At 43.0% G+C, this 17,114-nt stretch overlaps 1 protein-coding gene across 2 annotated transcripts in view; it reads left to right on the forward strand.

Annotated features, from left to right (window-relative positions):
• Nucleotides 1-11,933: 11,933 nt before the first annotated feature.
• The window catches only part of suds3 (SDS3 homolog, SIN3A corepressor complex component), a 61,293-nt gene continuing 56,112 nt past the window's right edge, over nt 11,934-17,114 (forward strand). For both annotated transcript variants that reach the window (XM_043715877.2, XM_088000114.1), the window contains exon 1: nt 11,934-12,071. In XM_043715877.2, the coding sequence (XP_043571812.1) occupies nt 11,960-12,071 (112 nt within the window). In that variant the 5' untranslated portion in view covers nt 11,934-11,959. The remainder of the gene's footprint in view (nt 12,072-17,114) is intronic.

Below are 17,114 nucleotides of genomic sequence, written 5' to 3' on the forward strand. Positions count from 1 at the left end.
CTCTGATCTCCAGCATCTGCAGACCTCACTTTCTCCCCTGAGAAGGATATTGGCCAAACACAGGCAAATGGGACTAGTTTAGTTGGAAAACTTGGTCAGCATGGATGAACTGGACTGGAGGGTCTGTTTCCATCCTGTAAAGAATCCCTACAGTGTGGAAATAGGCCATTCGGCCTAACAAGTCCACACCAAATCTCCAAAGAGCATCCCACCCAGGCCCATCCCCCTACTCTAACCCTCTAACCCTGCATTTCTCATGGCTCACACACCTAACCCACACATCCCTGGATACTACTGGATAATTTAACACAGTCAATCCACCTAACTTGCATTTCTTTGGACTGTAGAAGGAAACCGGTGCGCCTGGAGGAAACCCATGCAGGCATGCGAAGAATGTGCAAACTCCACACAGTCATCTGAGGGTAGAGTCAAACCTGAGTCCCTGGCACTGTGTGGCAACAGTCCTAACCACTGAGCTACCTTTATGACGATATGACTGACTTTATGAGAACAGTACGCAAAATGGGTTTTAACCAGAATCTTAACCATCCACAAGAGAGACGATTTCCATATTCTCTGCTGCAACTGTGGAGTTGAAGTGAGAGCCAGAAGAGAAAGATCAATACATCAAGGCCAAACACCACAACTGTGTAAATCAGGTTGTATAGAGGGAAGTAGCAGAAGCAGTTATTGTAATTTACATCAATGTAAGAATTATCGCCTTAGAGGCTAATAATTTCACATTCACAACTGTGTCTTGAATACAGATTGTGACCGTTTTTGGCTCCTTTCTCTACTCAGCCTCCTATGTCATCCACCAACTTTTACCAGAGAGGGGATAAAAAAAATAAGGTGACAAAAAGATCAAAGGGCTGCAGAATATGTGTTTGTGCATATGTTCATCTGTCTTTGGTATAAAAGATAATAAATACAGCTGTTAATTGTTGCACATTTCCTATATTTTATTCTTTTTTATATAGTATATAAATTACACAGCTTATGTAAACAACTGTTGGAATATTGTGTACAATTCTAGTATTCTTCCTATCGGAAAGAGGTTGTGAGACTTGAAAGGTTCAGAAAAGATTTACAAGGATATTGTCAGGGTTGTAGGATTTGAGCTGTAGGCAAAAGTTGAATAGGCTATGGCTGCTTTCCCTGGAGGATCAGAGGCTGAGGGGTGACCTTATAGAGATTTATAAAATTATGAGGGGCATGGATAGGATAAATAGACAAAGTCTTTTCCCTGGGGTGGGGGAGTCCAGAACCAGAGGGCATAGGTTTAGGGTGAGAGGGGAAAGATATAAAAGGGACCTAAAGGGGCAACTTTTTCACACAGAGGTTGGTACATGTATGGAATGAGCTGCCAGAGGAAGTGGTGGAGGTTGGTACAATTGCAACATTTAAAAGGCGTTTGGATTGGTATATGAATAGGAAGGGTTTTGAGGGATATGGGCTGGGTGCTGGCAGGTGGGACTAGATTGGGTTGGGATATCTGGTCGGCATGGATGGGTTGGACCAAAGGGTCTGTTTCCATGCTGTACATCTCTATGATGCTATGACTCTAAATCACAATATAATTACTTGTACCTATCAGTGGAGTATGACTGCCATCACTGATCAGAGGATGCAATAAGAGTGTTACAAGTTTATATGGGCACTTTCCATTATACCATGATTTTGAATATGGGAACTCAAAAGTCAATGTAGACTTAAGGTACACAAGGTTGGAAGGCTGAGGTTAATTAGGTTGTGCTACATAGCAGTCTTTTTACATACGTTTTAAAGTCATGTTTATTTTTTATATCTGTATTTTTTGAGATTCTATGTACTCATCGATGAGTAATGGACTAAAGTCGACACATTATGCATTTCCTGTCCAACACACTTTGTCATGCTTAAACTTCTCTACTACACTTTGAAGAATTATGAAGAAACAAAGGCAGTCCTTTGGAAAGTAGAAAAAAAGCCCTTGTTAAACAGAAAATATTACAGTCATAATGATAGATTTTCTGATTTAATGCCTGGATATAAGAATTTGGTGTGCAGAAACCTTTATCACAAGTCAGGCAAACTACTTGGATTTCCCATTCATCAAAATGAACAGACTGCTAAATGTGAGCAGCTTGAACCTTTTGTCTATCATAATCTTTTCCTGCTATGCTCTTGTGTCCTAGTTTGAAAGAAGAAAACCTGCCAATGATTGTTTGTAACAGCTGAAGTTATATTAAAAATCAAAAAGCTTAGCTTTTGGCACACTGCGTGACCAGAAATTAAACTTTGAACTTACTCAGTGTGTAGTTAATTAAATTTATTGTGTCCTTAAAAAAATACATATTATGTATTACACAGCCACTTCTTATGAAATATTATTATTTTTTATGAGCAACAGCAAATCCAGAATGGCATATATGCAAAGGTGTTATACTCCAGACTTAATTATATATCGTAATGTTAACTGACTCTTGGCAACGTGATGAAACATTTTAGTCTGTGAGTCTATTTGGTCTATTACCAGGTAACTAATCAATCTGATGAGGTAGTTGATTTAGCTCAGTTGGCTGGCCAGGTGGTTTAACATCCAGATTAACTCCAACAGTGTGGCTTAAATTCTGAGGTTACCATGAAGGATTCTCCTTCTCAACCTCTCTCATTGCGAGGAATGGTGACCCTCAGGTTAAACCTTTAATGAGGGAGGAGACCTGTGATCTGGTAAGACTATGATGACTTTACCTTTAATTAATTTGAATAAACTCAGTGTGTATTTCTCTTTGTAACAATTAATGGACTATCCTTGGATTTTCCCATTCAAAGTTAGAAGCAAATGATTTTCCCTGAGCTAGTTCTGCCAGGGTACAATTACGTGAACCTGCAGCTTGTAGATCTTTTGAAGCTCAATCTAGTGGTAAAAATGTGCAGCTGCAGGCTTCCCTCAAATTACAAAATGACTATCTATGCCTAAATAAGAAACCATATATGGAGCAAATTTGATGTGTAATTCAGACTGTCTGACCTTAAAGGAATTGTCATCATCATAAATGTACACCAATTTATTATAATACATTGTGGATTATTTGATAAAATATTTATTTCATTCAAAATAGAGTATCATCCAGGTATCCGTAAGGATGATTTGAAATGATTACATTAAAAATAAGATCACAGTGAATGTGGATATCCAATTGGATATGTCATGGATTATTAAAGATGCAAAATAATTTGAGGTCTCTACACTGTGAAATGACAACAGCTCAAGGAATTTCAAGATGAAATCAATCTGAAACAACAGGAAAAATTGGTCACACTATTGAGCAATGTCCAAGATGCCTCACAATTGTTGAAATCCATTTCTAATCATACGTTCCAAGAAAACCTTGGACACACAAAGGCAAGAAGATTGGTTTAATGTGAGCAATACAGAAATACAGACATCATTCCAAATCTGACCATTGGACCACAGAAGAAACACTTGCCCACCAGACAGTCAAAGTGCAGATCAAAGAAGAAACCATGATTTGAACAAACAGTGGACAGAGAAGGCTAAGGAAATTTAACTTGTCACGAACATGCATGACACATGCACCATTTACAAGGCATCAAAGCGGTCCATGAAGCCTCAATACACAGGTAAGATCCAAAATAATAATGCTGTTCTCAAAGACATGGACAGTTGACATTCACTAAGTGTTACTTTATAAAGCTACTCAATCATAACTGCACAGTGGACATGCAACTTTCCATAAGATACATTCATTATGAATTGGATGGTGATCTAATATTCAATTTAGTAATAACTCCCGTGAAATCAAATGAAAAACGACAAAACTTCTGGTCCTAACAAGTTCACTATGAAAGCACAGAAATACAGCAAATCTCTAGGGTACATGGGCTTCTTTGTGAAGCTCTGACAGAATTAAGAAATTTCAACCGACTGAGATGATTGTAACGATACAATCTTCAAGAAAGGAGTCATACTATACAAAACATATAACATCCAACTGGTAAAAAAAATCCAAGCTAGGATGCTTCTTAATTGTCTCCAACCAATTGCAAAGAAGATGCTTCCAGAGTCTGATTGAGGTTTCTGATCTGTCATAGGAATAATTCACGTTTCTTCACAGGAAGACATCTTCAGAAAAAGTATAGAAAGCAAATGTCCTTTTGTATATGGCTTTCTTCAATCTCACTAAAGTTTTCAGCTTATTGAATTAAACTGTCTTTTAGAAGGTGCTATAGTAACATTAATGCCCAGCTAAATTTACAAACATCATCTCTCTCCCATATGGCCATATGCAAATAACAGTACTATTCAATGATTCCATCACAGTCCTATTCCCTTTCAAAACAGACATCATACAGGAGCATATCACCGCATGAATTCTATTTTCAATCTTTTTGCAGTAACGCTGCAGCTTGGTACTGACTGGCACCTCTAAAATGTGATAATAACATGTAATGACAGTAAGGTCTTCAAACTCAGAGTGCTGCAGACCAAAATAAGGAGAAGAATTGTTTCTATGATAGAACCGCAAGAACATTGAACATGCCACAAACACTACAAAGACCACCATTCTCTACCATCCCACAGCAAATGTTCCAAATGCAGTCCAATTGAGGTACATAGTGAAGTCTGAGGAAATATCCTTTACTTTCTATATTTGGGAAGCTATCTTGTCCAAAAAACTGACATTGATGAAGCAATACAGCACCAAATCCAATATACAAGCTCGGGCCATGCTAAATTACAAACTTGAATTTCCAGGAATTGTGATACCAGACTTGAGTCTAATCTCAAAGTCTATCAGGCAGTGGTTCTTCCCATGTTTCTCTACACTGCTAAAATGTTTACATCTTATAGAGCCCAGAAGACAACCCGCAGAGAGCATCATCAGATTTAACTTATGAGGATCTTGCAAATCAAGTGGGAGGACAAAAGAATAAATATGAGTACCCTCCAAGATACAGATATACCAAATATACAGGTTATGATAATCTGACATCATCGATGAGATGGTTAGGACATAGATCATGTCTGTCTCAAGACTGCACAAATACTACACAGACTGACGTCAGGGAACACATTCAGACATGTAATGATGGGAGCAGCTATACATAGAAAATGTTTCAAAGACAATGTCAAACCTTCAGTTAGGTCTGCTGTATTAACATTGACACATGGATAACTAATGACCAATCATGACTGAAATGGTGATCCATCATTAAAAATGACGTCAAGACCTTTTAATCACCAAAACTGCCAGTGAGAGAGAAAGGGGAGGGAAGAGATTGAAAGAAGGAGCTGCTGATCAAACCAGAATTCCCACGTCACTTCTACTGATCAGGGGGTAAAAACAATGACTGCAGATGCTGGAAACCAGATTCTGGATTAATGGTGCTGGAAGAGCACAGCAGTTCAGGCAGCATCCGAGGAGCAGTAAAATCGACGTTTCGGGCAAAAGCCCTTCATCAGGAATAAAGGCAGAGAGGCTGAAGCATGGAGAGATAAGCTAGATGAGGGTGGGGGTGGGGAGAAACTAGCATAGAGTACAATAGGTGAGTGGGGGAGGGGATGAAGGTGATAGGTGAGGGAGGGGGGAGGGTGGAGTGGATAGGTGGAAAAGTAGATAGGCGGAAAAGAAGATAGGCAGGTAGAACAAGTCATGGGGACAGTGCTGAGCTGGAAGTTTGGAACTAGGGTGAGGTGGGGGAAGAGGAAATGAGGAAACTGTTGAAGTCCACATTGATGTCCTGGGGTTGAAGTGTTCCGAGGCGGAAGATGAGGCGTTCTTCCTCCAGGCATCTGGTGGTGAGGGAGCGGCGGTGAAGGAGGCCCAGGACCTCCATGTCCTCGGCAGAGTGGGATGGGGAGTTGAAATGTTGGGCCACAGGGCTGTGTGGTTGATTGGTGCGGGTGTACCGGAAATGTTCCCTAAAGCGCTCTGCTAGGAGGCGCCCAGTCTCCCCAATGTAGAGGAGACCGCATCGGGAGCAACGGATACAATAAATGATATTAGTGGAGGTGCAAGTGAAACTTTGATGGATGTGGAAGGCTCCTTTAGGGCCTTGGATGGAGGTGAGGGAGGAGGTGTGGGCACAGGTTTGCAGTTCCTGCGGTGGCAGGGGAAGGTGCCAGGATGGGAGGGTGGGTTGTAGGGGGGGCGTGGACCTGACCAGGTAGTCACGGAGGGAACGGTCTTTGCGGAAGGCGGAAAGGGGTGGGGAGGGAAATATATCCCTGGTGGTGGGGTCTTTTTGGAGGTGGCGGAAATATCGGCAGATGATTTGGTTTATACGAAGGTTGGTAGGGTGGAAGGTGAGCACCAGGGGCGTTCTGTCCTTGTTATGGTTGGAGGGGTGGGGTCTGAGGGCGGAGGTGTGGGATGTGGACCAGATGCATTGGAGGGCATCTTTAACCACGTGGGAAGAGAAATTGCGGTCTCTAAAGAAGGAGGCCATCTGGTGTGTTCTGTGGTGGAACTGGTCCTCCTGGGAGCAGATACGATGGAGGCGGAAGAATTGGGAATACGGGATGGCATTTTTGCAAGAGGTAGGGTGGGAAGAGGTGTAATCCAGGTAGCTGTGGGAGTCGGTGGGTTTGAAAAAAATGTCAGTGTCAAGTCAGTCGTCATTAATGGAGATGGAGAGGTCCAGGAAGAGGAGGGAGGTGTCAGAGATGGTTCAGGTAAATTTAAGGTTCAGGTAAATTTAAGGCCATGGTCTGGAATACCAACCTCACCATCAAGCCAGCAGATAAAGGGGGCGCAGTGGTAGTCTGGCGCACTGACCTCTACACCGCTGAAGCCAAACGCCAACTTGAGGACACCTCTTCCTACCGCCACCTCGACCATGACCCCACACCCCCATCACCAAACCATCATCTCCCAGACCATACACCACCTCATCACCTCAGGAGATCTCCCACCCACAGCGTCAACCTCATAGTCCGGGAACCCCGCACTGCCCGGTTCTACCTCCTTCCCAAGATCCACAAGCCTGACCACCCTGGTCGACCTATTGTCTCAGCATGCTTCTGCCCCACTGAACTTATCTCTACCTACCTCAACACTGCCCTATACACCCTAGTCCAGGAACTCCCCACGTACATTCGAGACACCACCTATACCCTCCACCTCCTCCAAGATTTCCATTTTCCCGGCCCCCAACGCCTCATCTTCACCATGGATATCCAATCCCTCTATACCTCCATGACCAGGGCCTCCAAGCCCTCCGTTTCTTCCTCTCCCGACGTCCCCAACAGTACCCTTCCACCGACACTCTCATTCATTTGGCCGAACTGGTCCTCACCCTTAACAATTTCTCTTTCGAATCCTCCCACTTCCTCCAGACCAAAGAGGTAGCCATGGACATACGTATGGGCCCCAGCTATATCTGTCTCTTTGTTGGCTATGTAGAACAGTCGATCTTCCGTAATTACACCGGCACCACTCCCCACCTCTTCCTCCGTTACATTGATAACTGCATTGGTGCCACCTCGTGCTCCTGCTAGGAGGTTGAGCAATTCATCAACTTCACCAACACATTCCACCCTAACCTTAAATTAACTTGGACCATCTCTGACACCTTCCTCCCCTTCCTGGACCTCTCCATCTCCATTAATGACGACTGACTTGACACTGACATTTTTTACAAACCCACCGATTCCCACAACTACCTGGATTACACTTCTTCCCACCCTATCTCTTGCAAAAATGCCATCCCGTATTCCCAATTCGTCCGCCTCCACCGTATCTGCTCCCAGGAGGACCAGTTCCACCACAGAACACATCAGATGGCCTCCTTCTTTAGAGACCGCAATTTCTCTTCCCACGTGGTTAAAGATGCCCTCCAATGCATCTGGTCCACATCCCACACCCCCGCCCTCAGACCCCACCCCTCCAACCGTAACAAGGACAGAACGCCCCTGGTGCTCACCTTCCACCCTACCAACCTTCGTATAAACCAAATCATCTGCCGATATTTCCGCCACCTCCAAAAAGACCCCACCACCAGGGATATATTTCCCTCCCCACCCCTTTCCGCCTTCCGCAAAGACCGTTCCCTCCGTGACTACCTGGTCAGGTCCATGCCCTCCTACAACCCACCCTCCCATCCTGGCACTTTCCCCTGCCACCGCAGGAACTGTAAAACCAGCGCCCACACCTCCTCCCTCACCTCCATCCAAGGCCCTAAAGGAGCCTTCCACATCCATTAAAGTTTTACCTGCACATCCACTAATATCATTTATTGTATCCGTTGCTCCCGATGCGGTCTCCTCTACATTTGGGAGATTGGATGCCTCCTAGCAGAGCGCTTTAGGGAACATTTCCGGGACACCCGCACCAATCAACCACACAGCCCTGTGGCCCAACATTTCAACTCCCCCTCCCACTCTGCCGAGGACATGGAGGTCCTGGGCCTCCTTCACCGCCACTCCCTCACTACTAGACGCCTGGAGGAAGGACATCTCATCTTCCGCCTTGGAACACTTCAACCCCAGGACATCAATGTGGACTTCAACAGTTTCCTCATTTCCCCTTCCCCACCTTACCCCAGTTCCAAACTTCCAGTCCCCATGACTCGTCCTACCTGCCTATCTTCTTTTCCACCTATCCACTCCACCCTTCCCCCTCCCTCACCTATTACCTTCATCCCCTCCCCCACTCACCTATTGTACTCTATGCTACTTTCTCCCCACCCCCACCCTCCTCTAGCTTATCTCTCCACGCTTCAGCTCTCTTCCTTTATTCCTGATGAAGGGCTTTTGCCCGAAACGTCACTTGTACTGCTCCTCGGATGCTGCCTGAACTGCTGTGCTCTTCCAGCACCACTTCTACTGATCAACCAATCAACGTCAGCACTGAGAGAAAACCACCAAAGATAAGACACAAAACCCACAGCCAAAACTAACAGCAGAATTACACAAGGAAAAATCATCCTCAACAAAAGAGATTGTCAAGGATTCAATCTGGTCACCACCACTCCACCTATAGTGTAAAGTCCCATAACTATCAGAGTGTGAAACACCATTTATTTGACTTCTGTGAACAAGGCCATTGAAAACTGCATATGAAACAGTGATAACTACTCCATTAATTCATGGCTTTAAGTATGTGTTAGGTATCAAAAATACCTGAAAATATGATGTAATGAAGCAAACTGTGTGGTTAATGTACAATCTTCATTACAGCAGCTCTGATACAATGGTGTTACTGTTAGGATTTTTCTGTCATAAAACTATCAATTTGCTTTACATAATTTTTCCATTAGAAATCAATACATGAAAATCTTTGTTATAAATTTTGACATAAATAAACATTACAGTCCGTAAATGGTAATTCAAAGTCATCTTATCTCTCAAGAAAAGTTCAGAAAATTGAACCATGTCAATAGAAAAGTGAAGTGGAAAATTAACCACTAAAATTGAATTGTCATGTTATATTAATTAAGTAGCACTGAATTCAGATAAACTGTACTCAAATTGTGACAACAGGAAGTAGGTCTTGTGAACAGGATTTGCATATTGTTGCACAACATGACTGTCAAGCAACGTCAATACACTTTCAAATGTAAAGGCCAGGAGCTGGTTTATTTTAGTTAAACTGATAAAGATAACATTGGGTTCCTGCACGTAGTCATGAGGTATTAAGACAAATGGCTCTCTTCAAGGGTGCAGCACTAAAATAATTTGATGGAGTCACATGGATTAAAGTGTATTAGATTGTTCACTATTTTATTTGATTATACAATAAATGTCCTGCAGCACTCACTAGTTGCAGAAGGCCTGAAACATGTATGGATAAATGTATGTATATTATTCATGGTCTCCTGATTAAAGACAAGACCTTGGATGATAGGTAAGCTTTTGGAGCAAGACTTGGTGAAGGACCAAGGATTTTCAAGCATTCTCTAATTTATTCAACAACAAACTGCATTTTTTTCACTACTTTCATGGAGTAAAACAATCCAAGGTACTTACAGGAGCATCAACAGACAAAATTTAACATCAAGCAACTGACTAAGGTATTTAAATAGTGACCAAAAGTTTGTAAAAGAGATTGAATCCATATAGTGTGGAAACAGGCTCTTCAGCCCAACAAGTACACACCAAGTTTCCAAAGAGTAACCCACACAGATCTATTCCCCTACACTATATTTCCCCCTGACTAATGCACCGAACCTACACATCCTTGAACACTATGGGCAATTTAGCAAGGCCAATTCAGCTAACTTGCACATCTTTGGATTGTGGGAGGAAACCCACACAGACACAGGGAGAATGTGCAAACTTCACACATTTGTCGAGGCTGGAACCAAACCTGGGTCCCTGGCATTGGGTGGCAGCAGTGCTAACCATTGAGTCACTATGCCATCCTAAGATAGCTGAAAGGAATGTTTTAAAATAAGGCATGTGAGGAGGAAAGGCAGACAGTTAGAATGACACAGTTAAGGTAAGGACAGCAACAGTGGTGCAAATAAAATTGAAGATGCATAGGAGACTGGAAACGGATGAGCATCAAGAACTTTAAGGGCTGCTGAATGCTGTTCAGAGCTGTTAAACTGAATGACCTATTTTGTACTGTAGTTTTTATATGAATGTAAACCATTGAGTATCCAAATAGCACAAAAAGGGAGAGGCTTCAGAATTAGTATTTGCTGAATCAGCTAAATGCATGTTCTGCTAGAACTCAATGGATAGCATGGGAGAAAATTTGCCTAACTGCCCAAACCTGACTGTGATGTAGTGATTGTTACGTGATTCAAGGACAAGGGTAGAATCAGTCATTACTAAAAGATATTGTTGACTAATGCATATTTGAGCAGGACATTGGACATTGCTCCTGGAAGGCAGAACTAAATGCCATTCAATAGCAGAAAAAAAGAATTTTTATTATCGAGCAACTTTCACAATCAGCAGGATTTCCAATGTATTTTATAGCTGAAGTGCTTTTGAAGTGTAGTCACTGTTGTACTGTAGGAACCATAACAATTTTTACAGTGAATTTGAAGAAGTCATATATGAGTTATCTTGAGCCAATAGAAAGATAATACATCATAATAAAATGGGCACAGGAAATCACCCCAAACTATCTGAAATATTTCACTTGAAACTAAGTACTTAAAAAATAACTTTACAAAATGCAGAAAGCCCTCAGCAGACCACAAGATCTGAGAACAGAGGAACAAAGTTTAAGAACATTGTTAAGATTGACAATTTTTCACGAGAACATCCAATATGCCAACGATATGCCCGAAAATCTATTAAAGAAATCGAAGTCAGAAAGTCTTGCAGCACATGTCGACGGAGAGGGTTAAAACTTGTACTGGCTCTGCTAATTCATAGATTCTACTAATTCACTCTCCTTGCCATGCCCTGCCCACACCTAATGCTACTGAACAGAAACTCGTCCTTCATGAACTGTAGCTAATTATCTTGAATAGCAAACAAGTCAAGGAAAGTTATCTAAGGGGATTATAATGTTGATGTTTAATATAATATTAATATTTAGAGATTATAATTTAGCTGCATCAGTTGGAGATGCTCATAAACTTTGTCGAAAATCTAGTAATTTTAATGAATACACAAACATGAATGCATCAGATGCAACACTGCCCAGCAGCTACGATTGACAGTGCTGCTCAGAGGCAACGATGATTGACAGTTCTGCCCGGGCTCCATGTCTTGTAGCCCCGCATGGTCACGCCCCCGTCTCCCGGTTAGGTGTCCCTCTCAATGCCTGACAGCCGGTGGTCAGGTTGGGCGGCGGGTACTCCTGTTTGTTACCAGTCTGTGAGTCGGTTGCGATAGTGTTTTTGCGAGACCTCAGTTGGTGTGCGTCTGCGGCGGCTGCCGAATTTAGTCGTGCGAGGCCCCGGCAGGCAGGCGGTGGTGGTGCGCCCGTGGCTACGGTTGCTGGGGGGAGGGGAGGGGAGGGGAGGGGAGGGCGGCTTGGCGGGGAAGATGTCTGCCACTCTCCTCTCGCCCATCGTCGATTATTACAACGATGAGGAGGAGCTGGACAGTGTGGACGACGAGGACGACCGCAGCATCCGTGGCCGTGAGTCGGACGAAGGTGAGTGGAGGTGAAGCCGGGCTGTGTGATCAGAGGCGGGCGGTTGTCGCCGCCTGACGGTGGGCCTCATGTACAGAGGCTGGAACCGGGGTAGGGGGAGGCTGCTAACTTGGGGAGTAGGTATCAAGGAAACATGTTTGACACTCCTTATAAAATGGATGACTTGTTTACATTTCTGAGGAGGGGGTCATTCCTCCCGAAACGCTAACTCTGATTTCTCTCCAAGGATGTTGCCAGACCTGCTGAGCTTTTTCAGCAATTTCTGTTCTTGTTTTTGACTTGTTTATAGTCTTGAGTTTGAAAGAAAACAGACGAACAGGATGGAAGGAGAGCAAGAGGCAAACTTTCCGAATTCCTAATGCCACGCTCCTTTACCCTGTTGTACGTTTTGCCAAGCTCCACGTACAGAACATACTCCCCATAAATCCTTGCTCAAGGTTTTGGTCAGTTCAAGGATGCGTGACATTTGAGAGCTGGCTTGTTGTATCAAGGAACTGTCGTTGAGATATTGAAGATCCTTGGACATCTTGGTTTCTTTTTCTTTCTTCCTTCCCGCTCCCAACCAACATTTAGATCGGAATTACAATTCAGTACTTGTTATCCTCCAGGACCTTGTGCAGGTGAAGAATGTGTTTCACACACTTCATTCACTGTTCAGCCATTGAGTGTAGGAGTTGAGATGTCATGTATTGGCTTACAGAAAATTGGTGATGTCACTTTGAGAATACTGTGTACAATTCTGACCATGCTTCTGAGGATGGATGTTGTTAAACTTTGAGAGCATATAGAAAAGATTTACAAGGATATTGCCCTCAAATGGAGGGTATGAGTTAGAGGGAGAGGCTGAATAGGCTGGGGCTGGACTGTTGGAAGTTGAGAGGTGACCTTTGTAGAGGTTTATGAAATCCTGAGGGGCATAATTAGGGTGAATAGCCAAGATTTCTTTCCTAGGGTGGGGCAGTCCAAAACTGATGTACTGAACCGTGCATCAGTGTCACTTGATAGCACTGTTGACAATCACTTCCATCACTTTTGATGATCAAGACCGTAGACACATAGAGATGTACGGCATGGAAACAGACCCTTTGGTCCAACTTACCCATGCCAACCAGATATCCTAAATTAATCTAGTCCCATTTGCTAGCATTTGGCCCATATCCCTCTAAACCCATCCTATTCATGTACCCATTCAGATGCCTTTTAAATGTGGTAATTGTATCAACCTCCACCACTTCCTCTGGCAGATCATTTCATACACCCATCACTCTCTGTGAGAAAACGTTGCTGATTAGGTCTCTTTTAAATCTTTCCTCTTTCATCTTCAACCTTTTGTACTTCCTCACACCAGGGAAAAGACCTTGCCTAGTTTCCCAATCCATGACCCCATGATTTTATAAACCTCTATAAGGTCACTCCTCAGCCTCTCCCCATAGCTCAAACTCTCCCATCCTGGCAATATTCTTGTAGGTCTTTTCAGAACCGTTGAGCGGACTGATAGAGTGGTAATTGATCATGTTAGATTTATCCTGCTTTACATGTGAAGGATTGGGCAGTTGTGACATAAAAATTGGGTGCCAAAATTGATTTTACAGGATCTTAGCTTTTCTGTATTAGAAGACCTTCCTTGTGCTTTGAAAATGTATTTAAATGTATATTTTGCTTTAATAATTGGTCATAGAGTCATAGAGATGTACAGCATGCAAACAAACCCTTTGGTCCAACTTGTCCATGCCAACTAGATATCCTAACCTAATCTAGTCCCATTTGCCAGCACTTGGCCCATGTCCCTCTAAACCCTTCCTATTCGTTTACACATCCAGATGCCTTTTAAATGTTGTAATTGTACCAGTCTCCACTACTTCCTCTGGCAGCTCATTCCATACATACACCACCCTCTGCATGAAAAAGTTGCCCCTTAAGCCCCTTTTAAATCTTTCCCTTCTCACCTTAAATCTATACCATCTAGTTCAGGACTCTTTCAGCCCAGGGAAAAGACCTTGTCTATTTACCCTATCCATGCCCCTCATAATTTTATAAACCTCTGAGGTCACCTGTCAGCCTCTGACGCTCCAGGAAGAACAGCCTCAGCCTATTCAGTATCTCCCTATAGCTCAAACCCTCCAACTCTGGCAACATCTTCAAATCTTTTGTGAACCTCTTCAAGTTTCACAACATCCATCCTGTAGCAGGGAGACCACAATATTCCAAAAATGGCCTAACCAATGTCCTGTACAGCTGCAACATGACATTCCAGCTTGTGTACTCGGTGCTCTGACCAATAATAGATATCTACCTGTGACTATACTTTCAATAAATCTGCAGTTCAATGTCTTTGTTCAGCAACACTCCCTAGGACTTTCCCATTGAGTGTATAAGTCTGCTCTGATTTGCCTTTCCAAAATGCAGCACCTGACATTTATCTAAATTAAACTCCACCTGCCACTCCTCAGCCCATGGCCCATCTGATCAAGATCCCGTTGTAATCTGAGGTAACCTCCTTCGCTGTCCACTACACCTCCAATTTTAGTGTCATCTGCAAACTTACTTACTACATCTCCTATGTTCACATCCAAGTCTTTTATATAAATCCTGTGCAACCAGTGAGTGAATAAGTTCACCAGTTGCCAGACCACATGCATGTTCTGTGGCCTGAAGGAGATGGTCCTCTACTTGTAGATTGAATGCATATGTCTGTAGCCCCTTTTCAATTTTTTGAAAGGGCTGTTGCTAAACGTTTGCACTCCAGCTTCACATTCTTGATCTGCAGGCAGCTGATATGGGGAGGAGTGGACAAGTCTATGAGCCTTCCTGTGGCTTTGCTCCAGGGTCTGGCCAAAATGGCCATTAATAGGTCCAGGCAGTACATCAAAGAGGAACTTGTCATTCCTGACTGCCTGTCCCTCTTTTGCAGTTACGATGGCACTCTGGTGTCCCTGGAGAGGGAGCACACAGTGATCTCTGGCATAGTTAAGGCCTTTAAAGATTGCTGGGTGGCGCAAGGGCTGGAGTGTATTATCAACCTGGAAAATGATATTCTGATTTATTTCTTCTGTAATATAAGTTCCCATTTTGCCTTTTGAATTTGTATTTGTTTTCGGTTTGGTGCCTTGACAAGAGAGCTGATTTATTTGCTGTTTGATCCACTTTTGGACTTTTTGGAAGAGCTGAGGGGGCTTTTGTTTAGCCTTGTAATGTGCTTGTTCAAGATGCACTTGATGGGAGTCTGTGAGAGAGGAATTTTATTTTTGGTTGAAATGTGCAGTGGAACATCCTCTGGATTTTAAACCATTGTTACTCCTGCCCCAGTAGTGTTTGACGGGGTCGGAGAAGAGGGGATTTCTATAGCTTTATGTTTATTTGTGTATTTATTTGTTTTCTTTGATATTTCTTGAGTTTATTTTTACTTTGGCCTGAAATAAGACCAGAAATTAGGCCATTCTACCCACCAAGTCTGCTGCGCCATTCTCAAGTCGAGAGTGTGGTGCTGGAAAAGCATAGCAGGTCAGGCAGCATCCAAGGAGCAGGAGAATCAACACTTTGGGCAGAAGTCCATCATCAGGAATGATGGTGTTTCAAGAAACCAAGACCTATAAATCGAGAGGTGGAAAACACCACCAGCGCCTCACCAGAGTCTCTTACTAATGATGTTACCTGTTATGGTGATGAAATGTCTGAAAACGAACCTTCAAGCTCAGTGAGCTAACTTACATACTTATCATCAACCTGAACTACAAATCTTCTCAAAAATCGCTAAAGTCAAGGCAGCTTTATTTAATATTTAAAAAGAGTAGAGTAGGCTTTATTTTGTGTTTCACCTAGTGTTGTCCCTGTCCCTGGGAGTGTCTGATGGGGGTTGTGTCAGGGGAGATCTTAGTTTTTTGTGTTCGCATCTTTTGTTTAAAAGAGTGGAGGGTTGCTTTTTGGACCGAAGGCCTGTGACCAATGGTGTGCCACAAGGATTGATGCTGGGTCCACTGCTTTGTCATTTATCTCAATGATTTGGATGTGAATATAAGAGGTGTGGTTAGTAAATTTGCAGATGACACCAAAGTTGGTGATGTAGTGGACAGCTAAGAAGGTTACCTCAGAATACACTAAGACCTTGATCCGATGGGCCAAGCAGTGGCAGATGGAATTTAATTTAGATAAATGTCAAGGTGCTGCATTTTGGAAAGGCAAATCAGAGCAAGAGTTATTCAATTAATGGTAAGGTCCTGGGGGATATTGTTGAACAAAGATGTTGGAGTGCAGGTTCATAGTTCCTTGGAAGCTGAGATGCAGGTAGACAGTAGTGAAGAAGGCAATTGTTACGCTTGTCTTTGTTGGTCAGATCGTTCAGCATAGGAGCTGGAAAGTCATGTTGTGGCAATGCAGGACATTGGAGTACTGCATTCAATTTTTTGGTCTCCCAGCTGTAGGAAAAATGTTGTGAAACCTGACCAGGTTCAGAAAAGACTTACATGGATGTGGCCAGGAGGGCTGGAGGGTTTGAGCATTAGGGAGAGGCTGAATAGGCTGAGGCTATTTTCCTTGGAGTGTCGGAGGCTGAAGGGCGACGTTACAGAAGTTTATAAAATCATGAATAGGGTGAGCAGCCAAGGTCTTTTCCCCAGAGTAGAGGATTCCAAAACTAGAGGGCATGGGTTTAAAGTGAGAGGAGAAAGCTTTTAAAGGGACCGAAGGGACAACATTTTCACACTGAGGATGGTGTGTGTATGGAATGAGCTGCCTGAGGAAGTGGTGGAGGCTGGTATTACAACATTGAAATGACATCTGGACAGGTACATGAATAGGAAGAATGGGCCAAATGCTGTCAAATGAAACTAGATTAATTAAGAATATCTGGTCGGCATGGATGAGTTCGACTGAAGGATTTGTTTCCATGCTGTACATCTGACTCTGAATTCTGATGAAAGGACATTGATCTAACTGTTTCTCTCTACGTTAATTCTGTCTATGATATTTACATAATTGTCTGTCTTTAATTCACATTTTCAGAACATACAATATTTTACTTTTACCTTTATAATCCATTTAAAAGTT

This window comes from Chiloscyllium plagiosum, unplaced genomic scaffold, assembly GCF_037043375.1.
Source record: "Chiloscyllium plagiosum isolate Xiang-an unplaced genomic scaffold, Cpla_swu_hap1 HiC_scaffold_24, whole genome shotgun sequence".
Classification (NCBI taxonomy): Eukaryota; Metazoa; Chordata; class Chondrichthyes; order Orectolobiformes; family Hemiscylliidae; genus Chiloscyllium; species Chiloscyllium plagiosum.